Raw genomic sequence first — 27,186 nt, forward strand, 5'->3', positions numbered from 1 at the left:
TTATTTTTATTGTAAGCACTTTCTGTTATTTGCCTCTAAAAATGGTTCACATTTAAATAAAAAAAGATGTATTCAATGTGCATACACCTACATCACTGTACAGTCATCCTAACCCCTATGTCTGACACAAAAGCCATGGAATTTTCCATTCCTTTGTGTTCTTTAGCCTACAGTATATCTTAGCAGCCATTCAACTGTAGGGATGGCATGCAGGCTGTGATTCCATATTCTGTATAAACAAACTACTGCAAGAACATTTGTTCATTACCGATGAAACCTGCATAAAGAAGGTTGGAAGAAAACAATTTAACACAACGTATATTTTGATTGGAAACAAGTCTAAAAGTAGTTTTTAGCCTTGCTTTTTGGCATGTAAACTTAGATCATCTTCAGGAATGATGAGTAAATATTGTGAACAGTCCAACTTGATAAGATGCTAAGAGGAGGCAATTGTGAGCAAAGAGATAAATAATTTTCAGATGAAATAATTAAAGATCAACTGTAACACATTTGCAGAGCAGATTTTCAAGAGTATTACGGGTGTCATCAAAGACTACCCCCAGTTACACTGTGTGGTTATTTACAAAAACACAGCTCTTCCTGGGTCTGTGAGATCATGCTGTTTGAAGTTAACAATTATTTTACTCCAACTGCCCACTGCAGTTAAAATAGATTTTATGTTGAGTTACAATAGTGTGCACAAATACATATGGGGAGATAAAGAACTATCTTTATCCCATATATGAGGTCATGACACAAATTAAAACCATTACTTATATTGACTTTATATGATATTTGTGCTTGCCACAGAGCTCCACCCATAAAATAACATAATTTCCATGGTATCTAATGTACGTCAAAGGGGAGAGAGTGGCATAAAAGTTAAATGACAACAAACAAACAAAATATGTGGCACAGACTGTGGGTTGGCGTGGCAGCGCCACGCATTCGGGAAAGCCAGCTGCCCCAGACATGTGGCAATAGCAACTTTATTCCACACTGCACAATTGTACCAATACCCTTCACCTCTCTACACAAATGGCATACAGTCAGTGGAAGTAGGGTACAGTATAATGCTCAGACTCGCAGCTTGTGGGGTTATCATCATCTAGAAATTACTAGTGAAGCCAAAGGGATCCCCCATTAGAAACAAACAAAATACCCCGTCTATAGATATTAAACATCTTTTGGCCTCATATATACTGAAGCTTGCAGTTAACTTCTGATGAGACTCCCCTTTTAGTCCCTGCCTTTGAAAAACTGCAAATTGCTGCCACCGTTATTTATTGTTCTCAAAAAGGTTATAGTCAAAGTATAGAGTATGCAAATTCCAGAACCTGAAACTCTTAGACATCAGTATGACACTGTCATCTTTGACGGAGGAAATTATGATACAGTCTTTAATTACAAATGGTATGTGTTCATGTAATTAAAGACTGAATGCACTATGATGCATATGCACAAGGGGGCTGAATTAAGATTACATGGATACCTTAAAAGATGGCAATTTCTAACTTTTGAGTACTTGACTTTGCAACCTTATCATTCTTTTAATGTAGGTTTTTTGGATGTAATTTCCTAGGTTTGAAAAAAAAATAGAAATTCCATGTGGAACTGTATTGACCCCCATATGGTTTCTCAGCAGGGTTAGGGCACTTAGATCCACAGCACACACCTCTGCTACTTCTGTTACCAGAGTAACTGGTGGCAGTAGTAGGTTGTCATCCTACCTGTGGGCCAGCCATTAGAGGGAACAGAGCCACAGATTTTGCCAGCGCGTCTCACAGGTATTTGCTGATGGCAGAGGAATGATGAGACTCAGGGATCCTTAGTTCTACTCCAGGTTCTGAAGGGAGTGTACTTAGTGGTCAGAGTCCCCCCCCACATACGATACCTTCTGCCTTTGGCCCCTCCAGTCTGTCCTCATGCCAGTCTCAGTTCCCTAACTCCACTCAGCCCCTTGTCTTAGCCCACCCTCACTATCTTACAGCTCTGTGTCCCAGTCACACCCCTCGCCACCCCAGCTCCTCACTCCTCAGTACTCCAGTCAGACTGATTCCTCCTTCTCTTCCTTGCTACCTATGCTCCAGCAGGGGGACACTGAGAGCACAGGAGAGACAATCTCCCTGCTTTCAGCTCCAGTGCCTGGTACCTCCACAACCCTTGGCAGCTGGGTGGAACAACTGCAGGAAAAGTCCTGCTCAGCCTATGCAGCTCCTGCTGGATGGAGCATGCTCAGCTGGTGTGTGGCGATGGCATGGTGCGTGCGCAGCCCAGTCGGAACATAGGAGCTGTGAGGGGATGGAGCATGCTCAGTAGAAGCAGACTCTTCAGAGAATTTAGCTACCAAACTCCACAGATTCTCTTCTAAGCAGGTGTGAACTGCGATTTCCAGAAGCTCATAAATTGAGATGGCAAAAGGCCTGTCCCTGATGCCAGGGCAACTCCCCTTCTGAATTTCAAGCCCCTGTTTCAAAGCATGGAGGCATTAAAGCTATTCAACGAAAAATAGAAAATTTCAGCCTAAAATGTTTACGTTTAGCAAAGTTATAAGCATTAATATATGTAAGTATATACATGCATACTCATATATATCATATACATGGATTTTAAATTCATTAGTGGACTAGAAATGGCACCCATACACCCTAAACGTATTTACTGTGCATATTCCCAGCCACTTTATATTGTTCCTGAAAATCTCCTTCCTGCTGTATTATCTTCTCTGCTACAGTAATTCACAGATTTTATTTTCCACAACATTTTTAATTTATATCATGTTTTATTTATGCTACCGTCTTTTGTGAAATCCCAAATTTCAAGCCAGACACAAACAGCACACACATAAAGTAGACTTCTCATTATCAACCTGACATAGGAAACACAATTGACTGAAATAAATCTTGGGTTTTATGTCAGTGAGGCGTTTACAGAGTACGTGACATTTCGCAGCAATACAAATTGTACATTAAAAGATAATTTTCCAAACATGATACCAAATATGCACTTGGAGTGTTGAACCTTTTTGTAGAGTAATACTGAAACTGTGCTTTAACAAACGCTGTTGTTATTTTGGACTAGTTCAGTTTCAAGATTGCATCAGGCCTTGTGAGTAGGTTTAGGAGTGATTAAGTTTACTGTGCACAAAAGCCAGCTATTTGGCAAACTGTCAACACAGCGTAATTGATATTTTAATTACACTACTAATACATACATGCTGCTGCTCACAATGAGCCTCCTCATTGGTGTTAGACAAACAGCTTATTTACGGCTCTGATTATTGTTCCAAAGAAGTTTGCATTTAAATTGGTAATATTCTAAATTGCTATAAAAATGAACCGAATTGTTTTTGCAAATTCCTAATGGCAAGAAATGCACAGAACAATGCAAACAGAAATGATCATCCCGCTTGGCATATGTTCTGTGGGATGCAACGGGGCATAGGAAATTTACAGCTGAATGTCCAGGAAAATCTCGTAAGGGTGACACCTACAATTAGGTGGTGGAATAGTCTCTCTCAAGTCGTAGAAGCTCATCCATTGAGACATAATGGGTGGCAGAGAACTGCAGAATATATAAATACATATATAACTGTGGACAAGAATTCTGCATTGGCTAATGGAAGAACTGGAAGAATTCAAAGACCTAAAAGGTCTTTTCTACCTCTAGCCTCTACGATCCTGGGAAAACACCATGTATTGCCCATGTAACATGGACTTCTGGGCCTCCCTTTACACATGCTTATTGAAAGGGAAATCAGAGCTGCCATCCGTTGGCCAGACCCTGCAGCCTAGTACTTCGGAGGTTGTGGTTAAACCCCTTCTCTTAGATCTGAGCGGACAGGATGATACTGTATGAAGGGGGAGATTTTTAAAGGCACTAATAGGAGCCATGTCTCCAAAGGCAATTGTGCACCTAGTTGACCTCTGCTTTTGAAAATCTCCCATGCAGTGTGTTTAAAATTGCTAGGGGCATCTGGGACCTCCTCTCTTCTCTTCTCACATCTTCCCTCCCATTTCTGCCATGCCAGCCACACCAGCCTTGACATCCCATTTAGATCCTACTCCCACTTCTCTCTCCTTGCTATTTCCTGCAGTTCCCAAGGCATGGAATGACCTCCCAGTCCCAGCGCTTCAGGCCCCTTGCCTCTCATCATTGCAGACCCTCCTCAAAACCCTCTTTTCTGTGAGGCCAGTAGGGAGTGAACTAATTACTGATTAGGGATGGAGGACAAGGAAAAACCTGAATTGTTCCCCTCTCTGGGTCCCACAGATAGAGATCTATCTTTCAGATGAACTCTACAGAGGAGTGGCTCTCTATTTTGATGTATTAAGCGTACTGAGTGCATTGTTGGCACTGAACAATAAGGTTGGGATTTTCAAAGGGATTTTGAAAGATCAATAGGAGTTGTGCTCTTAACTCCCTCCCTCCAGCAAATATGAAAATCCCAGCATGAACAATTATTCATCCATCCACATCCTGTGCTCTTCACTGGAGGATCTGAGCATCTGTAATAACAATAATGCCACAGCAGTGTCTCCTATGGAGCTGAGGTACAATATGATACAGATATCTGTACAAACAGGCTAGGGACAAGTAACCCAGTGTGCAGATGCAATTGCTGAATTTCACATATTAGCATCTCGACCATTTAATTAGCATGGTTGAAGTGGGAAGCCCTGGAAAGGTCCACACCAGGAGTTGATCTATACTCATGCACATTCAACGCTCCCATGGACATAGGGCCTGGTTATGGGAACTGGTGAGCATCTGCAATTGCTAATGAAGTCAATGGACGTGGTCCTACTCCCACTAAAGCCAAGAGGAGCTTTGCCCCTGATTCTCACGAGAGCCCAAAGGAAGTTGTCACCTCTCTGCATCTCCCAGAACCGGATGGAGAGGGCTGAACTTTCAGAAGACAGCACGTGCTATAGGAGTGTGACAGCAGGGGATTTTGAAATGCACTGCTGGGTAGGGTCATGGCATGACCTTGGAATAGGCATACTCAGCCTCTTTCAGAGCTGCTCAGGGGCCACCTAGGGCAACGCAGCACAGGCAAACGAGACACAGTGCAGGCCAGTGCAAGCCAAGAGGTGCAGCAGTTAAGGGAAGCTGCAAATAAGACTCAGAAAGAGGATTTTAAGCAAATGGAAACAGCAGGTCAATTTACTGCAAAGTAAAAGCTATGCCTCAGGCACCATTACTCCCCGGTGGGCCTGGCCTGTTGGCAACAGCAACTGGGGTGGGACCAGGACATCTAGCACACAGACTCATAGACTTTAAGGCCAGAAGGGACTATTGTGATCATCTAAAAGCTTATCTTGGATTGCATCTTCCTCCTGAAGCCACCAGGACAGTGAATTGCTCTGCAAGCCACTCCTCCAGCTCAGGGATAGGGTCCCAAAACAACCTCTGTCACACTGCCGCTGACTCAGCCTCTCCACAGACCCAGGATCTCAGTGGGCAGCATGATCGTGAAATGATCCAGCCGCAAGTCTCTGGGCACCCAGGGCTCAGTGTGCTGCAGAGCAGGTGGAGGAGTGCACATTCAGCACCACGAGGACTAATGCCAACTGCCTGCTCACACCACGTGTTTCCTGGTTTGTCTGGAATGAGACATAACCTAGGGAGGTAAGGGTCCTGCCTTGTCCTCATCCCTATCCTTAGTATCTGCAGCAAAGCTTACTACAACGGCCAGATAACATATTTACCACATTTCCACAAGCTCTCCCAAGCCATGGCCACACTATGGTGTTGTCTAGTTGAGAAATTAGGTCTCATCCACTGGTACCCCTATGGATTCATGGAATAAAGATATTGTAAAGACAGTGGCCTAGACAGCCGTGCTCCTGCACAGTCCAGAACCTGCAATATTTGTCCATTGCCTGAGGATCCACTCAGTGAAGACCTGATATTGATGTTGCTTCCACTTGTGCCTGGCTGGTGAGCTGCCAAGACCATACCAATGTGCCCTACAGCAGCTACTGGCCAAGATGGTGAGGTGTAACTCTGAGCTCCAGCTGCCCCTGTGGAGCAGCTGTTGGGGGGAGAATTGCTGGATGGCACTGGGAAGGCTCTTTACACAATTCCAGTGCTGAATCCATGTCCATGCCCAGACCTTGACTGCACAGTTCTGCCTGCCTGGGCATATCAGTCTTTGAATATAGACACCATCCCATGTACCTATAAACCCCACTGCACACAAGCTGCCTTGAAAGTGTGACCACTAACCACAGCACTGCTGCTCAACCACCCCAAAAGGCACAGAAACTCCCAAACCTGAGTGCAAAGCAAAGAATTCAGACAGCAACTTTTTACAAACGCCCGTTCCTGTGATCTAGAAAGAGCAACATGGTTTTGGTTTATTATTTTTTTAAATACATATAAAAGTAATTTCCTCCTAGACTTGTCTTCTAGGTTCCAACCTGGAGTGACATTTTATAACCTAGTGATAAACCCCGGAAAAAAAGGGGGGACTTTCAAATGAAAATGCCAACAGAATCTTAACAGGAGCATGCGTGGGTGCTGCTAAACTAAGCTCTCAAGGAGGTGGGGCAAATGCCTTAAAAGAGTTAGTGAAGGCAAAATAATGTTCATTAAAAATAGAAAAACAACTGAAAAAATATCCTTTGTATTCAACTTCGCACTCGTACATCATAATGTTCCAGTAAAAGCCCATTTTCCCTTGAGATAATAAAAGAATTGAATTTTTCCTTATCGGTCATCTATTTTTCTAGCTAAAGCTATTACTCCCTCTCTGCGGTTGCTAGGCAACAAGAAATATTAATAGCAGCTTTTATTAGCTTAGCTTTAGCAGCAGAGTACCAGAATGAGAAAATGGAAAACATAAATGTGTTACATAAATCTTTCAACCTTTCAGGGTTTGTGTTAGTCTCTGTTTTCATAATGATTTATTGAAGTGATGGTTCATTTATGAGAAAAAGGAGTGTGAAATAAGAAAACGGAACATTACCCTGAAGGACTGTTTGAAAATAAATAATTATAGGAGGTGAAGAAAAGCTGTTTAAAACCATTTTTCTGAGTTTTATAAAATTTAAAAAGACATATTTCTTTCATTTATTGCCTCTGAGAAAAACACTAGCAGGAGATTGCAAACAGGGCTCCGTTTAATACAAAGAAACCTTCACATATGATTGTATTATTATTTTCCACCCAGGCCTTATCTTAGGCAGTTTAGTTTTTAAACGGTGAACCACTAATGAGCAGAATTACAAATTAGTTAAAACCCAAGATGTAAAGAATTAGTACAACTCTAGAGAGGCACAAACCATCTTGGGTCAAAATCCGTAAGGTTTCACTCTTTGGACACCGTCAGTCCCTGTGTTGACAAAGCCTGTCCCTACATTAAACTGCACCAATATTACTGCTGTTCATTGTGTTGTAAAGCCTGCTAATTTGGAATTTAATTTGGTTTGCAGCTTGATTTGTGTGGCGTCATGCTCTGTTTTATTGCAGCTGTCCTAAGCAATAGGTCTGGTAACTGGAGCACTGTATTTAAGTTTATTTATTTCTGATTGCGCATCACAGGTGTTTCTAAATACTGTAACTCAGGAAAGTAGGTCCTCTCAGCTACCACGTGGAAAAGTAAGACATACGGTCCTGGTACCTTATCATTCCATCTCTCCTGCAAAGGATTTTTGCCTACCTGGGTGAGTTCCATTGAGTTCTTGTTTTAAAAAAAATAAATACATTAGGCAAAATCCTGGCTCCATGGACTTATGGCTAAACAGGTGGAATTTTAAGGCACGGGGAGGATATCTCCTCAAAATGAACTCTCCGGTTATGAAAGCAACCCCTCTCCCCCCAACCCCCAGAACTAAATCACAATAATATAGCCCCTGGTCACACAGACATTTACAATGCTGGTAGGAGTGCAGACATAACTTTCCTCTGAGTGTTGCCTTCCCATGTCCCGCCTGCACACCTCAGCCCACGAGGGCCTTCCACAGCATCCAGCACAGAGAGTATGCCATGCCACAGAGGCTATGACCTCCCTTCTTCCACGTCTGGAAAGACAGAGATCATGTCTTGGGCCGGGGTCCACCAGCTACAATCTGACCCATAATTCTGAGGGGAAGGAGGAGGAGTGGGACAGAATCACAGCCCGATTATGAACAATGCAGCCAATCATTCTACAGGATTTTCTTCATTTTAAGGCCATGATAAGAGCAAATTTGCTGCCAGATTTAAGATCCCCCCCAATCCTAAAACACATGGAAATGTTGTTTTAAATGATAAAGAAACAAAATTCCAATGGGAACAGGTTTTCTAAAAATCAGTAAAATAAGCATCCCCTCCCCCATGCAGGAAAACAGGAAAGTGAAACTGACTAAGGTGCAATTCCATGATATTTAAACATTGTGGGATCAGGGCCTAACTTACATATAGAAGCAAAGCTGACTTCCAGCCTGTTCTCGTGCTGAAGTAAAACAAAAAAAAGGAGATGAATACCAGAGCTAGAGGGAACGCAATTCAATTTCCTTTTTAATTGTTCAGCTCTAATAATCTAAGCCATTGGGTTTGATTCAGTGCTAGGCCAAGGGATGCTATGGTGATATATGCAGTATGAACGTGGGGGATGGGATTTGGACGTACAAAACACTATGCATTAATTTCATATTTGAAATAAGTCTCACTGAAATAATTTTTTTGTTTGTTTCCCCCTCTGTTCGGTGACTACCTGGACCATTTAGACTGTGAGCTCTTTTGGGCCGGGGCTGTCTCTCACTGTGTGTTTGTAAAGCACTTAACACAATGGAACCCTGGTCTCAGCAGAGACCTCTGGATTCTACCATAACAATAGCAATATCCTGTTCATGACACTGTTCCTTTAAATCCTCTTATAAAGGAATAGTGCTAGATTACAAAGAATACTTTTAATACATTTTTATTTAAAATATTTAACTTTTATTTACAATAGGTAGGAATTTGAGATATATTTATTTATTTAAATAGTTACGTATTTAAATATTTATAAACAATAAAGAAATTATACCATCTGCCAAGCTAAAAACCACATTTAACAATTTCCATACCTCGGAGAAACAGCAAATGGCTAACACTTGTTTTTCTAGTAAATTTCTAATTGGTTTCCTTTGGGGGCTGTTTCCTGTGTTAGAAAATGATCCACAGGGGCGGCTCCAGGCCCCAGCACGCCAAGCGCGTGCTTGGGGCGGCAAGCCGCGGGGGGCGCTCTGCCGGCGCCGCGAGAGCGGCAGGCAGGCTGCCTTCTGTGGCTTGCCTGCGGAGGGTCCGCTGGTCCCGCGGCTTCGGCGGACCTCCTGCAGGCGCCGAAGCCACGGGACCAGCAGCAGGCAAACCGCTAGAGGCAGCCTGCCTGCCCGTGCCCTAGAGCCGCCCCTGATGATCCAAAACTAATTGTAATCAATTATTATCTTTAGAGTGTAAGCTCCTTAGGGCAGAGACCCTCTTTTTGCTCTGTATCTGTACGGTGCCTCGGTCCATGCCTGGGGCTCTGAGGCAGTATCACAATACAAATAACTAACAATAAATTATTAAGACTTGCACTGACTTCAGTGAGATTTGGATCTGGCCCTAAGGGAGCACACAGTTATGTAAGGGCTCATCAGCACAGCAGGTCTGACTCAGGAGAAAGAGTGGATTCAAGTATGTGAGCAGTCTGAGGAAAGAGAACAGAGATGACCAAGGGTTTGATCCCGGGAAAAGTTACGCCTGCTAGGTCCCGCTGACAATGTGCAGGAATAACGATACTAGGGGGGCACAGCTGTTTGCAGGATTGGACGCCGAGAGAGAAATTGCTGGGGTGGGGGAAGCTGTTGGAAATGTCATGAAGAGAGAACTAAGGGGGTGGGAACTGGGGCACTTGGGGAAAAGGAATAAGGCCTGAGAAATGTGGAGAAGCAACAACAAGAGAGAGATGGAGGGAGACACATGGAGCAAAGACACATTCAGCGACAGAAGAAAAGGTAGTGAATCAGAAGAGAAAATGCAGCAACACAAGGATGGTTCCATTTGACATTTCAAATGTCTGATTTAATATTGCTGTTTATTATTTATTATTCAGATTGTGTTCGGGGCCCGCACTGCGTGAAGCATTTTCTAAACACAAAGGACCCTACCCTGAACAGTTCACAATCTATAGTCTTCGAACATTTGCATGTTTAATGACTCTAGGCTTTGATCAGGGAGAGGGGAGGCTTCATCTCCCCCATTACGCAGACATACCTACACATCCCAGCTCCAGCCAAAGGAAGTGGCTATTTTTAGTTTCCATTTCTCATTGAGAGATAGGCAGATTGTTTACAGGTGGATTTTAAATAAATATTTGGCTTCTATTTATATTTCATTCAAAACTGCCACAAAGTTAAAAGTAAGTTATTTAGGTTGCAAAATCAAGCAGTCGGTTGTTAGGAAGTTCCAGATTTACAGACGCCCTTGCAATCTTAACTCTGCTTCGTGTATGTATCCTGTGCATTAAATAAGACAGGGGTTACGTGGAAAAAACAGCATATGCTATAATTAAAGACTGTATCATGATGCATATATACCAGGGGCTGAATTAAGGTTACATTGGCAACTGTAAAACTGGCATAGTCTAACTTCTGAGTTCTTGCAACCTTAATTTTCTTTTAACTCAGAGCTTATCTATCTGTATAGCACTGCAGCTGCGCTACTGTAGCACTTAGCGAAGACACTACCTATGTTGACGGGAGAGCTTCTCCCGTCGGCATAGGTCAGGGTTTCTCAAACAGTGGTCGCCGCTTGTGTAGGGAAAGCCTCTGGCGGGCCGGGCCGGTGTGTTTACCTGCCCCATCTGCAGATCCCAGCTGATCGCGGCTCCCACTGGTCGCGGAGCTGCTGGAAGGGACTTACTGGCCGCCACTCCCAGGAGCTCCCATTGGCCCGGAGCAGCGGTGAACTGGAGAAACCCTGGCATAGCTACTCCACCTTCCCAAGAGGCAGTCAGAGAAGCCCTCCCATCAATATAGTGCTACCTACACTGGGAGTTAGGGCAGTATAACCATGTTACTCAGCGGGGTGAATTTTCCACACCCAAGCAATGCAATTATACTGACATAAGCCTGTAGTATAGGCCAAGCCTTAATGTGTGTGTGGACAGAATATACAATTTTCAATTTTTTTGTAATTGTAACAACTCCCCCCATGCACTGGATTTGAACCTTGAACTTCTAGCCCTGGTGCTCAAACTGCTACAGCTTGACCTACAGGACTAACTACACTAGCTAGTAGGAGGAGAAATCTGTTATCCCACCTGAGTCCAGTTATGGGGAGCCCAGGCTGGCTCTCTTTCCCACAGTGATCTAGGAGAACTTCTGCCCCACATGGTGCCCCTAGAAGTAAATATGGGACACTGGAGGTTGTAGTCTGGTGTGGGGGAGCTCAGCCTGGCCCAACTCTTCCTAATCCTCCAATATAGCTGCTCTGGCAGCTCCCAGGCACTCTCAGCACAGTGATTGCTGCTGCTGCTAATTTGGTGGCAGTGTAGGCCCAACCTTAGAATGTTCATGTTCAGTTATTACTTCGGTGGGCTGCCAACATTTTCCTAAGACATAGCAGAGACAGAAGTGAAATAAAAGTTGACTTTCAACAGTTTACAGCTCAGAAAAACTCAATGGAATTTTGTTGAACAAAGAAAAGGCACTCATACATTTCAAAGGCCTATTGCTAACCATGGACGTTTTTGAACTTCTCAAATACAGTCACAAGAATGTTTTATGATGGAAAGTGTTAGGCAGATTAGATACAGGGGTTGCTACCAGTTTCCCCTATAATACAGTGATCACCGCTAAAAGGTCAGCACTTGCTAATAATTACCATTGCATGGTATCTAAGACACTGAAGCTTCCACACACACAACAGTGTATGAAACAATAATGTCCTAGGTTCTGCCCCTATCTTGGTGGAACCTGTAGGAGAGGAGCACGGGGACAGAACTCTCGGCAATGATACCTTCAGCATCTCAAACCCCCTCCCTGAACCAGTCACACACAATGCCCAAGCCCAAGGGAGGAATGCCCCAATCATTTTGCATTTCCAGTGCTCTAATATCCTTTCATTGCCATTGTGCCAGGCTAGGACCATGGAAAAACAAAGCTATGTTTCTGGAGTTGGTGTTTGTTCACGTGGAGTTTTGTGATACTCATCTCCTAGGAGCAGGTTTGAAACAACGTGACCCCAAGTGACCCCAAGTGTTTGAGTCAATGGTAAGTTACAATGGCAGGCGCAGTTCCAAACTGGGCCAGTGTTAGAGCTGTCAATGGGCTCCCATCTGGCCGACCAGCAGCGCTGCTATTAGGTGTAGAGGCTGGGCCCTCAATAGACTCAGGGGACTTCTCCCCTTTACGGGATGAACCCCTGCACAGCCAGGGAAGCCCAGTCCAAAATGGTTGAGGGCAGAGCTGTGTGCAGAGAGGGTAGCCTGGCCCAGGGCAGCACAGGAGGGCCCAGCAGGAGTCACTGCGAGTGCCGTTTCCTGTCACAGTGCAGTAAAGTTCCATCTCTGGGCCAGGATACTCCCCCAACTCCTCCTCCTCTGCTTGGAGTGTGGCACAGGAGCCACCCCCCGGTAGGGGAGCTTTCAGAGCTGACAGGCTCCATTCAGGAGTCTCACACGATGAGGGACGCAGACATTCTGAGACCCCTATCTAATATTTATGGAAATATGTTTGCACTGCATTGGAAATTCTTCAGCTCTGACCTTGATCACCCTTTGTTTCTGTCAAACATGTTCTTCCAAATCCCTTCTGAAAACTCATTTATTCACAACAGCTTTTTAACCCAACATGCTCCCATTCTCCCTGCTACCACTGCCAATTTAACCTCAGCTTTTTCAAAGGCTGGGGCTGGGCTGCCTCCGGTCACTTTCATCCAAGCTGCTCTGGCTGCACCACTCTCTTCAATGTTCTGTCCTCAGTAATCACCCCAACTCAGACGGCACCCTCGCCCACAGTGCCAAGGCCCAGGACATGCTCTGCTGCCCGCCCCATCACCACAGACACTCCTGATGGACACAGACAGGTAGCAACAACTGCTGGCTCCAGGCAAAAATCCTTGTGTTCACTGAAGCTGGTCAAAATTTTTCTTTCAAAACTCTCTTTTTCTGACAGAAAACACCATTTTTCTATATTATTGGTTTTTGGAAGGGGGAGGGAAATTTTCATTTTGTTCGAAAACATTTTCTGTTTTTCTTTCCCCCCCACTCACTCACTGTCCCTTTTTTCTCTCCCTCTCCACTCCCGTTTTTATTTCCCTCTTATTTTTTGGAGGCAAAAAACAGAGAGAAAGTGGGGAAAAAACCTGACAATTTGGGGGGGTTGGGTTTTGTCAAAAAATTTCCCATCAAAAAGCAACCTTTTCTGACCAGCCCCCACACTTTTCCCTGCCTCCGACTATCCTTGTGTTCCTCCCATCTCTCCACCCCTTGCCTATCCCCAGCCCAGGACACCTTCCTTCTCTCCTCCATCCTTTCTAGCTCTCCCATTCTCTTGTCCTCTGCCATCTCGCTCCCTGCCCCTCATATTTCCCACCACCTTCTTTCCTCTCATCACCTTCACCTATTTCCCCAACCTGTGAAAAGTCACCATTTGTATTAACAGTGACACAGGCAAGAGAAGAAAACCTCGCCACTACATTACAGAACCATCTACATTACCAAGATGAGCACATAATGTAAGAGAGTGAACACAAGGGGTCAAATCCTAATCTCACTTAAACTTATGGCAAAACTCCCAAAGACTTCAATGCCCTTCTCCACCAGCCCTTCTTTCCTATTGTTTATTTAATTCACTCATGCATCTTGTAGGTCATAGGCTCATTGGAGCAGGGATCGTGTCCTGTATGTTTGCACAGCACTCAACACAACAGGCCGCTGATTCTGACTGAGGTATTAGGTGTGGTTAACTAATAGTATCTGTAATTATGCACCTGAGTCCAAGGTGGCACAAAAACCATCTCCATTTATTCTCACTGTGTTTGTAATGATATTCCTTAAAATTCAGGCCTGAGGAAGATACCTACGGTTGCATCTCAGCTTTTTGCTTTGCTATTTCACGTTATGATTTTTATTTGTGCAGGAAATTTTGCACAATAAATGCTTCCTTACTAGTGACACAGCAGCATGCTTTCCGCGTATCAATGGAGAGAATATCAGCTAGCTTTCTGCATGATTCAGGTGCTGAGGAAAAGGACCGAGGGCCAGAGAGGAGAACAGAACAAAACCATCCACAGGGCTACCCACCCTCAGCCAGAGGAGCAGGCACAGGATAGAACAGAGATCCTGAGAACACAGCAGAGTGGCTCAACATTGTTCAGTTGAAAAACTTCTCCATCAAAAAATGCAGCCTCATTGAAATAAAAATGTTTCACAAAAGCACTGCTATTTCAAGGAGATTTTTCCACAAAAACATTTGAAATGAAACAAAAATGTTAATTCTGTTTTGTTTCAAATCACAATTTTCATTTTGTTTGTGATTTTGGACTTTAGATTCCCCCTGTCTTTTCCCCCCTTTTTTACATTCCCTCCTCCTTTGCCCCCGTTTTGTCCCCACTGGGAAAGGATGGGAAAAACAGATTTGGAGGATTCCCTTTCCTGCCCACCCTCATTTATCAGTAGGGCCCTACCAAATTCATGGTCCATTTTGGTCAATTTCACAGTCATAGGATTTTTTAAATGGTAAATTTCATGATTTCAGCTATTTAAATCTGAAATTTCACGGTGTTGTAATTGTAGGGGTCCTGACCCAAAAAGGAGTTGTGTAGGAGTCACAAGGTTGGGGGGAGGAGTGGAATTGCAGTACTGCTACTCTTACTTCTGTGCTGCTGCTGGCAACGGCACTGCCTTCAGAGCTAAGCAGCTGGCGAGTGGCGGCTGCTGGCCGGGAGCCCAGCTCTGAAGGCAGAGCCACTGCCAGCAGCAGCGCAGAAGTAAGGGTAGCATGGTATAGTATGCTGCCCAGCTCTGAAGGCAGTGCAGAAGTAAGGGTGGCAATACTGTGACCCCCTAAAATAACCTTGTGATCCCCCTGCAACTCCCTTTTGGGTCAGGACCCACAATTTGAGAAACGCTGGTCTCCCCGCCCCCGTGAAATCTGTATAGTATAGGGTAAAATCACACAAAAGACCAGATTTCACAGGGGGAGACCAGATTTCATGGTCCATGATGCGTTTTTCATGGCCATGAATTTGGTAGGGCCCTATTTATGAGTTAAAAAAAAGGAGGGGAGTAAAAAAGGAAGAGGGTAAGGGACAATAACCCAAAATGTGAAATCTTTTTGATTTATGAAAACTGAAACAATACAAAAAATTGTGATTCAAAATGTAGTGCAAAAATGTCATTTTGTTTACAATTTCATATAGAAAGATCTGAGATTTTCTTCAGAACATTTTGAACAAAACATTTTGATTTGAAATTTTTCAGGGGGGAAACACTTGAATTTTTGGCCCGTGTCTGGTACATTTAATTTGTTTATTAATGACAAGAAATATCCATCTATGTAGTTTTCTCTCCCCAACCTCCCCATGTTGAGGTTTCTCTCTCATAAGAGCGCACACACACATACACACACACATTCAGTGACCCCTCTCTCTCTCACTGTCCATCCTGCAGCGCTGGAATCCCAGTGGTATCTATTCAATTATTATTATTTATATTATCATATCGCCTCTGAGCCACAGTCATGGACCAGGACCCCATGGTCCAAGGTGCTGCACAAACATAGAACAAAAAGACAGTCCCTCACCCCAAAGAGCTGGCAATCTAAGTATAAGACAAGTGACCACAAAGGGACAGACAGATGAGGGTACAAGGAAACTACATCAGTCAACATGGGAAGCTATGATCACAGCACACCAGCAGCCTAACCACTGTCAAGTTTTCTGTAGGCCTCTTTCTTCTCCTTCAAAGTTCTGCTCTTCCACAGAGGCAGCCTGTACAGGAAGTTTGGAATGTCCCGTGTGCCACACAAATGTGCTGAACCTCACATCTTCAACAAAGGAAGAGGTTTGAAGATGAACACCCAATTCAAGCCAGCCAGGACATATCAAACACTCAGATAGAAAGAAGAGGAATAAAATCAGCAGCTTTTTGATCCCCTTGCAAATCAATCCAGAACAAGGGACGTTGCTAGGGAATCTGGGATGGTTGGCAATGCTATCTAATTGTGTCCCAAGGAAACATGAGTCTGCAAGAGGGAGACCTGACACTAGATCTCATGGAGCAGTCTGAAATGCCCGAGGAGCAACTAGCGCAGAGGAGGTGCCGAGGAAGGGAGACTGTTGATAGCAAATATGAAGGTGACCTTAATTTTGCAAAACCTCCTTGGTCAGGTTACTGTTCTGGAGATGTAATACAAGGTCCCATTTTATCAATACCCTACATTCCAGGAGCAGGGAATGCTATACAGGAGCTCAGATTAGATGATCACAGTGGTCCCTTCTGGGCTTACAAAATCTGAATCAGATAAAAGATTCCCGTTTTGGCCCATTTTTGAAACATGACCACACAGCCCAGGGAGCCAGGACACTGGGGTTCTATTGTTAGCTCTTTAATGACTCAATGTGGGACTTTTAACAAACTATTTCACCTTGCAGTGCTACTTTCTGTACAATGGGGATAGCAATTTCCTACCTCCTTGGGGTATTGTGAAGCTTCATGAAATGGTTGGAAAGTGTTAGTTATCAGATTCTTGGATAGGAGACACTACAGGATTGCAAAGCATCCCTTATTCCCAATTGCTTTTTGAGCAGTAGAGTAAATGTCATTTCCCATTGCTCTCAATAATGCCTAGATCACGTCATTTTAATAGTCCTAGACTTTTCATTAGCGCACATGAAAAAATCCTAGCTACTGGACATAAATTCTTAACAACATTTAAAATTTGTATCCCAAACTTCTTGCAATTATAATTTTTCCCCTTCATTAAAAATATTTTTACTCCAGAAATAAAATAAATAGCAGCAAAGGTAGGAAACATCTGTGTATGCAAAAAAATGTACAAACCATTGCAAGCCAAAGCACATAGGAGGCGTGTTAATACCCTTAACATTTGCATTAGTCATTTAGGTCTTGAAACAAAGACCAAATCTCATCAGGCTTCCTGCTGAACTCTCAAACAAGAGTCACCTTCCTAACTGGCTGATGCCCCCATTACTACACACAGTGAAACAATTACTGCTTTGTTATTGTCAAGTCAGTAAACATGTTCCTCCTCAGAATGAATTTTTCCTGTTGCAAATATCTACCTTAAATATGGGTAACTTTCAGGGAGGACCACAGCACTTCAGACGCCCTGCAATGTCACCCAAGAAATGCCTGAAGCACAGTCTACTTCATTAGACCATTACCAAGTGGGTTATGACTTGATGGGCATGCGGGCAGAAGGTATTAATGATACAAATTTAAAAATCTGCTCCATCTCTGGGATTTTATTGTTCCCTCATGTGCGTGCACAGCTCCCATTAATGCTAATCAGTCTTACACATGCACATTGGGACAAACGCTGTACTGCCATGTGCACACACTGGAGTCAATGGGATCCCTGTCCGTGCATCCAAAGGCAGAATTTGGCCAATTTGTAAGGGAAAAGGGGGGTCAGCCTGTAACAAAAAGTTGATAGAGGAAAAGTGTTTGACAGGCGGGTAAGAAAGGATTTCATTTGGGCCTAAAATTACTACACAATTCATTGACTGATCTGCCTCGTTACCGCTGGGACCTATGGAGATATCTTTCCCAATGGCTTTGCTTTAAAACCAAACACTTCCAATTCACTATCAGCTGGAAAATGCAGGGTTCCCTGGATTTTTAATTTTAATGGTAAGGGGGAAACAACTCAATCTCTCTATTCTGTTTTCAGCATACTAAGCCCCCTTCTTATCTTCCCTAGCTCAGTCCTGATTTATTGTCAAGATGCTGCATTTGTAAAACAGAACCATAAAATAAGAAAGAGAACATTTCCCAAGGACTACTCTAAAATAAATTATTTCAGACATTCAGAAGCTGCTTAATAAATCCCACTATTCTTGTTTCTTTGGGTATTTTAGAAACTGATTTATCAATGCAATATCACCTCGCAAAAATGAGACAATCAACACAGGGTAAAAATATTGTGGTATGAAAATAGGGGTCAGAAGTAGGGGCTGTGCTTTAAATTAAACTAGGGAAAACATCTTTCATACAAAATTGACTCTTTTTGTCTCAGAAATGAATAATTTAATGAACTAAGAACCTAAAAGCTAAAGAGGAGCCCAATGTAATATTTAATTTCACAGAAAGAGATCTGTTTTCAATATCACGCTCAATCGTTTTTAAACACACAAACTTTATCAAGGCGGAAAAAAAGTGCAGACACACCAAGGATTTTGGGAGCTTTGGTGCATTCCTAGAGAAAGTGATAATAGCTCCTGTGAACACTACTACCTTCCAGACCCTTATCTACTGAGGCAAGGAAAAGCAAATACTCTTTAGCTAGGATGGTTGTGGAGATGCAGGCATGTTAATTAAACAAAATTAGCTCTGTTTGATATTGATGCATTCCAGTGACACCCATGGAAATCAATGATCTTAGAAGCAACTAATATAGAAAACCTACCATGTAGTTAAATCTGCTAAAAGGGAAAATATTATTAAATGACTTCATCATAAATTCAATACAGCTGATGAAATCAAGACAAAAGCTTACACAACATGGCTGGTTCTGTGCTGAACTGATCTCTATACTGGGTTAAATAAGCTTTTTTTTCCCCTCAGACCTCCATTTTTAATTCAGTATCCCTATGCTAGTCCTTTCTGCAATAGGTTAACATGAAACTTCTGAAGATATCGCCTTGTTCCAAAGTAACCCAAAAGGCATTTTAGGACTGCCATCTCTAACCTATGCAGGACGGGGGACTGATCATGCTCCCCTCAAAGTCATGAACAAAGCTCCCACTGACTTTGAGAGGACATGGGGTAGGCTCAGTTCTTTCACTAAATGGGCTTTTAAGCCATAGAATGAGGTAGTCCATGCCACACCTTAACCTTTTTACTAGGCCAGTGAGCAGACTACTCCCATTTTACAGTACTTGTAACGAACGTAGTGGTATATTTATTATTCAAAAGATCATCAATATTGAAGTGCCCTGGGATCTTTTTTGGATGCTTTGTTTTAACGTAAGAACATAAGAATGGCCACACTGGGTCAGACCAAAGGTCCATCCACCCCAGTATCCTGTCTACTGACAGTGACCAATGCCAGGTGTCCCAGAGGGAGCGAACCTAACAGGTAATGATCAAGTGATCTCTCTCCTGCCATCCATTTCTACCCTCTGACAAACAGAGGCTAAGGACACCATTCCTTACCTATCCTGGCTAGTAGCCATTAATGGACTTAACCTCCATGAATTTATCTAGTTCTCTTTTAAACCTAGTTATAGTCCTAGCCTTCACAACCTCCTCAGGCAAGGAGTTCCACAGGTTGACTGTGCGCTGTGTGAAGAACTTCCTTTTATTTGTTTTAAACCTGATGCCCATTAATTTCATTTGGTGGCCCCTAGTTCTTGTATTATGGGAACAAGTAAATAACTTTTCCTTATTCACTTTCTCCACACCACTCATGATTTTATATACCTCTAACATATTCCCCCCTTTAGTCTCCTCTTTTCCAAGCTGAAAAGTCCTAGCCTCTTTAATATCTCCTCATAAGGGACCCGTTCCAAACACCTAATCATTTTTGTTGCCCTTCTCTGAACGTTTTCTAATGCCACTATATCTTTTTTGAGACGAGGAGACCACATCTGTACACAGTATTCAAGATGTGGGCGTACCATGGATTTATATAACAGCAATAAGATATTCTCCATCTTATTCTCTATCCCTTTTTTTAATGATTCCTAACATCCTGTTTGCTTTTTTGACTGCTGCTGCACACTGCGTGGACGTCTTCAGAGAACTATCCACGATGACTCCAAGATCTCTTTCCTGATTAGTTGTAGCTAAATTAGCCCCCATCATACTGTATGTATAGTTGGGGTTATTTTTTCCAATGTGTTTTGGATGACCCAACCAAAGTATGCAGGAAAAATAAAGCATGCATACTTCACTCCCTAAAGGCAAGAATCAATGTGTATGACATTATGTACCAAGAGCGAAATACAAAACCACTCCTTGAATACAATTAGGTTATTAACAGGGTCCAAAAAGGCACAGAATTTAAAATACAAAATTACGATGAAAAGCACCATGACCATGGCCATGCAAATGACTTCTACAGAAACAATCAAACCAGCCCCATCTTTGAGATATGCTCCCTGTCCAACTGAAGGCAGCTCGGTGCTCATTGCCTTTATTCAATCCTTAGTTGGAAATGTTTTTTCCAGAAATATCCTTCTAAATTCAAACGACTCATAATGACACAAAGTGGATTGTATCAGGTCAAACAGAACATGATAAAACAGAAAACTTTACTCACCGTAGGTAGTTGGCTGGAGAGAAGATGCCCATCCTGACTCAACATATTAGACACCATGATGGCTGGAAGGTCCATGTTCTGATAGGAATATGCTGGTATCAGGCTATTTGGAGGGAGGCCGTGACACAGTGAATGATACCCGGTTTCATGATCCACCAAGTGAAGAAGCGAGGGCTCCGGGAGGTTAGGAGGAGTTATAGGAGGGATTTCATAGTCTTCATTATTCTCATTCTGACCATTATACGTCTGAAATAATAAAAGGACATTTTTACAATGTGTCACTTCCTTGTTGCTTCAGCAAAAGAAATGTTTTGTGATGCAAAAATAAATAAATAAATAAAGATTAACCACAACCAGATAACAAAATAATTCCTAAATGACAATTCCCAGTCATGTTCATAAGCAGGTCCCAAAGCAACATCAGACTGTCACAGCATGCTGTAGTTAATATCAAGATCATCCCAAATCAAACAGAAGGGCATGTCTCATGGCCTGAGCTTCAATTTCTATCACTCAGGTACCATGTCCTGCCTCCATCTGCTTTTTAGAACTGTCATCCACCTCAGCAGAAAATTCCGTGCATGGATCAATGTCAAGATATGACCAAAAGAACTAAATTTTCAAAAAGGGCTCTAAGCTTGCTTCTTGAAAGGGTATTTGCATGCATAAATCTGGTAGTAATACATACAACAGCTGCATTTGAGAGTACAAATGCTTCTATGGACACACAAATGAGTGTAATATTTATGACTGGGATTTTCAAAGGGGCTTAAGGGAAGTAAGCACTCCACTCCCATGGAAAGTCAGTGGTACTTGAGCACCAAATTCCTTTAGGCTCCTTGGAAAAACCCAGTATTTATCTATCAGTTGAGAGACCTATTCAGAAATGGGGCTGTAGCATCTTTTTAAAAAAAAAAAAAAAAAGAGTCTCATTTGACTGTTCCAGGCATGGAAACCTGCCCATACTTACTTTATTGTGCAAAGATATTTAAGAATAAAAATACCTTTAACTAGCTCTTTTCCTGATGACACTACCTTGAAGAAGAACACAAATGTGCAGATAGTTTTATCATGATCATTTCCAGTTCGGTGGGATTTATTAAAACATTTCCCTGACCTGTGTTAAAAATTAATCTGAAATTGCGCTCATGTAATTCTCCTGAGACAAAATATATTAGATCTACAGTAAATTTAAAATAAATGTGAATCTTACAATAAGATTGTTAATTGTAGTATGGAAGAACATAATAATAGGTTATATTTTAAAGAGAAAGCTTGTTTTAAAGATATCCTACATCATATATGACTATACTATATGAAATTCTGATTATCCCTAGTGTTATACACATGGATTTTAAGATCAGTTTCCAAGATCACCTAGTTTCATGACTGGATTTTGATTTTAATACTTGACTTAAGACCAGAAAAATGTGTGTAAAAATGGTTAAACACTGTAGACTATTAAGCCATTGCCCCAAAACTCTCACACAAATCCTCACCTTCCATCACTCCAGATTAAAATAATAATAAAATAAAAGATTTATGTAACTTGAATTAAAAAGTCTTCAAGAAACGCAGCAGAGAGCAAGTGAAGAAAAGGCTGTCTGGAATCTCGTTATGAAGCACCAGTCGGAGAGTGCATGAGCTTGAGTGTTCTGGCACTTTCTTTGGAGAGAAACATTGACTGCAATGGCACCATCCCTTCGTCACTCTTCACAAAGGTGCAGAGTTTAACATTTTCATTATCCTTAGCTAAGGTGATTCCCCGCCCTTTTTTGTCTCCCCTATGTTATTCACATGATACCATTGCAATAAAGATAGTAATCGGAGAACTGATTGTGGGGCCAATCCTGTGATTTATATGCCCTCAAAATTCCCATTGACTTCACGCTGTGTACACAAGAAATGGGGGTTCAAGGTCTATACTACTATACATTAGCATCAACACACAGTTATCAAGTGGAGATTCCAGTTCAGTTATTCTTCCAGCCAGCTTGTCTGGCTCAGATATTACATTGGAAAGGGCGGGGATGACAGGCTGCACATAAAAGAGTATAGGGCCGATGGATTCCATTTAATAAGTCTGGTAGTTAGTTTTCATTTGGGTTACACAGTTTGAAGTGCACTGATTCTTTCCCAGATATTGAAGAGGATTTTGTTCCACGGTATACAGAGAGGGATTTGAATAAATCATTGCACAGCAAACTTCTTCCAACTGGTTTATTTTGGTATCAGGTATACAGGCAAGTGGCTTTGCTGTACTTAGTTAAATTATGTAAAATCCATTCCAAGTTTCCTAAAGCGCTCTTCAAAAATACAAGTTTCTTGTGTTTCTGCTGAGCAGCTTGCTAAAAGGCTTTGAGGAGGTTTTGTTAGGAGTATGGAAAACCTGTCATCCCTGCTCACACCCCCTGCGCATTTCTGTCTCCTCACTCTATTCAGCTCAGAAAACAAGAACTGTCTAAATCACAAAGCTTTCCGAGTCACTACAGTATTATGCAGTCATATCAAAATAAGGATCAAAGCAGTACACAATCAGAATCAGATTAGACAATATCCAATCAACATAATCAGACTTCACGCCTGCAACCATTCACACCATATCAGCTAAGAACAATTTTCCAAGCCTATATTTACTCTATACGTGTTTTAAAAAGACAGCTAGAAAGATAAGGCAGATATTCAGTAGATAGATACTGTATATAGGTGGAATCCATGATGATAATGTATTGTAATAGACGCTGTTTATTTTCACATTTGGGATGACTGAATCCATACTCACAAGTGGTGGTTTAAAGTTACCACTGAAGAAATGCTGCCCTCTAAAACCCTTGTCTCAGTAACAACCAACTACCATTTCCTCATCAAGTGTGTTACACAACATATTTTGCATTTTAATGTTATTTTAGATTAAATTATGAAGTAGATTATGCATTATAATATACACTACAGATTAAATTATAGATTATGTTAAATTTTAATTATTTACTAACACAAACTCCCCCCCCCCCCCATTTATGTTCAAACCCATTCATCCCACCAGGGACTGAAAGATGTCACCACAGTGACGCTCAACTTCCTTAAAAGACGGTTTCCTCTATTATACTACAAATGCGGAAGAGGTAGGATTTTCCACTTTCAAATATACTGAGCTCAGCTGAAATGAGGAGCCTGAATCTGCACAACTCCCATCGACTTCTAGGGGGGAGGGAAGAGTTGGGTGCAAAGTCACAGCTTTATTCTGCGGTAATAGGCACATGTTAAAATTAAGGTTGCCACCCATCCAGTTTCTACCCGGACAGTCCAGTTTCTGGCTTCTGTGCCAGATTTTCAGGATCCTGGCAACCCTAAATGGCACCTGAACCAAAGGCCCAATTACTGTGGGGCAGAGGGAGGCACCAGGGCATTAACACCTGCTCAGCTGGGGCCACCTCCTACCTGCAGGCAGGCTCCTTGAGATTCTCAGTTAGCGACAGGGGGTGGTGGAGTAGAGTGAGCAGTGGGGACGGGGCCTCGGGGGAAGAGGTGGAGCAGGGCCGGGGCCTCAAGGGAAGAGGCAGGATGGGGCAGGACCTTGGGGGCGGGGTCTAATGACCAGGAATTAGAAAGGTGGCAACCCTAGTTAAAATGGAGTGATGATGCCAAGGATCTATGTATCTTTCCACCTTTGCAATATCTCTGCCCAGGGGCAGCTCCAGACCCCAGCACGCCAAGCGCGTGCTTGGAGCGGCATGCCGTGGGGGGTGCTCTGCCGGTCACCGGGAGGGCGGCAGGCGGCTCCGGTGGACCTCCCGCAGGCACGTCTGCGGAGGGTCCGCTGGTCCTGCGGCTTTGGTGGAGCATCCGCAGACGTGCCTGCGGGAGGTCCAGCGGAGCCGCGGGACCAGTGGACCCTCTGCAGGCACGTCTGCAGGAGGTCCACCGGAGCCGCGGGACCAGCGACCGGCAGAGCGCCCCCCCGCGGCGTGCCGCTGTGCTTGGGGCGGCGAAATTGCTAGAGCCGCCCCTGTCTCTGCCATATGGCAAAAATGGCTGCATCCCCCTTCTCCCCCAGCTTCTTTCTTCATTGTATTCAGACCTTTTCATGTCTTTATGTGATGCTGATAATGGAGCTAGAGTTCAAGGACCATGTCCAGCTCTTATCATAGAATCATAGAATCTCAGGGTTGGAAGGGACTTCAGGAGGTCATCTAGTCCAATCCCCTGCTCAAAGCAGGACCAAACCCAACTAAATCATCCCAGCCAGGGCTTTGTCAAGCCTGACCTTAAAAACCTCTAAGGAAGGAGATTCCAGTACCTCCCTAGGTAACCCATTCCAGTTCTTCACCACCCTATTAGTGAAAAAGTTTTTCCTAATATCCAGCCTAAACCTCCCCCTCTGCAACTTGAGACCATTACTCCTTGTTCTGTCATCAGGTACCACTGAGAAAAGTCTAGATCCATCCTCTTTGGAACCCCCTTTCAGGTAGTTGAAAGCAGCTATCAAATCCCCCCTCATTCTTCTCTTCTGCAGACTAAACAATCCCAGTTCCCTCAGCCTCTCCTGGAACTAGCTAATCCTTGTGTAGATTGTATCTCTGCAGAGACTCATTTCTATGGTCTTTGTGGGAGGGGACCCACGAGGGGGTACTGTGGGAGATGCAAATAAATATTTTTACATCTTTTTTTAATTGCAATTAAATATAAACTTGTTTCAAAGTTAAAATGTGAATGTATTACTCCGAATCTCGAAGACTCAGCTTACCGCAGAGCCTGGCTAGTTTGTGATTTTAAAGCTAGAGTCCATCAGGATGCAGAGGGGCTATGATACAAGGGTAGCTATTGAAAGGATTCTGGCTGACTCAGACAGAATTCAAGCTGCAGCAGCCTCTCTGCCACCCTTTCAGCAGGTACCACATGCCTTCCCCTCCACAGGACACCAGGGCAGCCATGATTCCACCCCCAATTTATCATGTCCATTCCACTTTTGCATAGGTAACTCTGCATGTGCCTCTGATCCCTAGTGACATCACACCCCTCTCCCATAGAGCATAGAAATGTCAGGCTGGAAGGGACCTCGAGGCATCAAGTCCAACTCTTGGGCTGAGGCAGGGCCAAGTAAACCTAGACCATCCTGGACAGGTGTTTGTCCCACCTGCTCTTAAAAACCTCCAACGATGGGGATTCTACAACCTCTCTTAGAAGCTTGTTCCAGAGCTTAACTACCCTCAGAGTTAGAAAGTTTTTTCTAATATCTCACCTCAATCACCCTTGCTGCAGATTAAGCCCATTACTTCTTGCCCTACTGTCAGTGGACCTGGAGAACAATTGATCACTGTCCTCATTATAACAGCCCTTAACATGCTGGAAGACAATCAGCCCCCTCTGTCTCCGAGTCTTCTTTTCTCAACACTAAACATGTCCAGTGTTTTTTTAATCTTTCCGCCGAGCTCAGGTATTCAAAATGTTTGATCAGTTCTGTTGCTCTCCTCTGGACTCTCCAACGTGTCGACATCTTTCCTAAAATCTAGTATCCAGAACTGGACACAGTACTCCAGCTGAGGCCTCACCAGTTCCAAGTACAGTGGGACAAATACTTGCTGTGACGTACATACAAAACTCCTGTTAATACACCCAAGAATGATATTCACCTTTTTTCCAACTGTATCACATTGCTGACTCGTATTCAATTGTGATCCATTATAATCCCCAGATGCCTTTCAGCAGTACTACCACCCAGCCAGTTATTTCTCCATGGTGAGTAATGGGAGCAGAATCTGTTCCACATCCTGTACAACACTACAGCCTATTCTATTGAACAGTATAAATAAAAGCGCACGATAAAATGGGCAGTGGTAATGTCTGAATCCTACATCTGTCACCTTAATTTTGGCAGCCTGAACAGACACTGACAAGTCAGTGGATCTACCAGCCGTGTTAGAAGAGGATTTTCTCCTGCAGCCTGATTGTTGCTGGCTGATCAAGGAGCCTACTTCCTGTTTCCTTTGCACCCAAGCACAGTATCAGTAAAGCCTGGGGCAGTTCCAGCCCGTGTAGTATCTTTCATGCAAACTACAACCCCAAACACTTTATTGAGTGGGTTCACTAACAGCTGAGGGAGACACAAATGAAGAGGAAGGAGATTTTCAAAGGCACAAATAGCAACTAGGCACTTAATTCCCAGTCACTTTCATGGGGAAAAAGAGATGCATGAAGCTGAGCGTGGTAAGGAGAGCTGAGGAGGTGCAGAGATGCAGGGGGCTGCGCCTGACCGCACACACCAATGGCCTGACTGGGGATGAGCAGAGTGGAGGCCAGAGCTGGAAGAGGGTGGGGAGCAAGGAGGGCAGTCATCTGGAGCAAGTGCACAAAGTCCGTCGGGAGAGGGAAAGGGAGAAGAGAGACCCAATGCAGGCTCTGTTAGGATGGCTACAGAAAGTCCACGGAAGGTTGTTTATAAACAGAGGGAGATTGTGAATTGCACAGAGGGCAAGTGGGGTTGTTTCAGGATGGTGGCTGAGAATTCATGTTTCTTTCATGTATATTCAAGCAGCAACATTACATGCAGTACATGCTACAGCCTGGGAAACAGGGACATAGGGAAGTCTTAGGGCAGGGAACTGCAATTGCCAAGATAAAGGAAGATAAACTCTTCTTCTAAGCTTTCAACAGGGGGAGCGGCGTGCCCAGGTGGTGCTACAGAGTCAGTGATAAGCATATTTTGCAGATGGAAGAGAAGAAG

At 43.3% G+C, this 27,186-nt stretch overlaps 1 protein-coding gene across 6 annotated transcripts in view; it reads right to left on the reverse strand.

The window, feature by feature from the left end:
- Positions 1-27,186, reverse strand: part of TOX2 (TOX high mobility group box family member 2) — a 266,106-nt gene that overhangs the window by 99,490 nt on the left and 139,430 nt on the right. For all 6 annotated transcript variants that reach the window (XM_044986564.1, XM_044986562.1, XM_044986567.1 and 3 more), the window contains exon 3: positions 20,466-20,711. In XM_044986564.1, the coding sequence (XP_044842499.1) occupies positions 20,466-20,711 (246 nt within the window). The remainder of the gene's footprint in view (positions 1-20,465; positions 20,712-27,186) is intronic.

Source organism: Mauremys mutica, chromosome 13 (genome assembly GCF_020497125.1).
Source record: "Mauremys mutica isolate MM-2020 ecotype Southern chromosome 13, ASM2049712v1, whole genome shotgun sequence".
Classification (NCBI taxonomy): Eukaryota; Metazoa; Chordata; order Testudines; family Geoemydidae; genus Mauremys; species Mauremys mutica.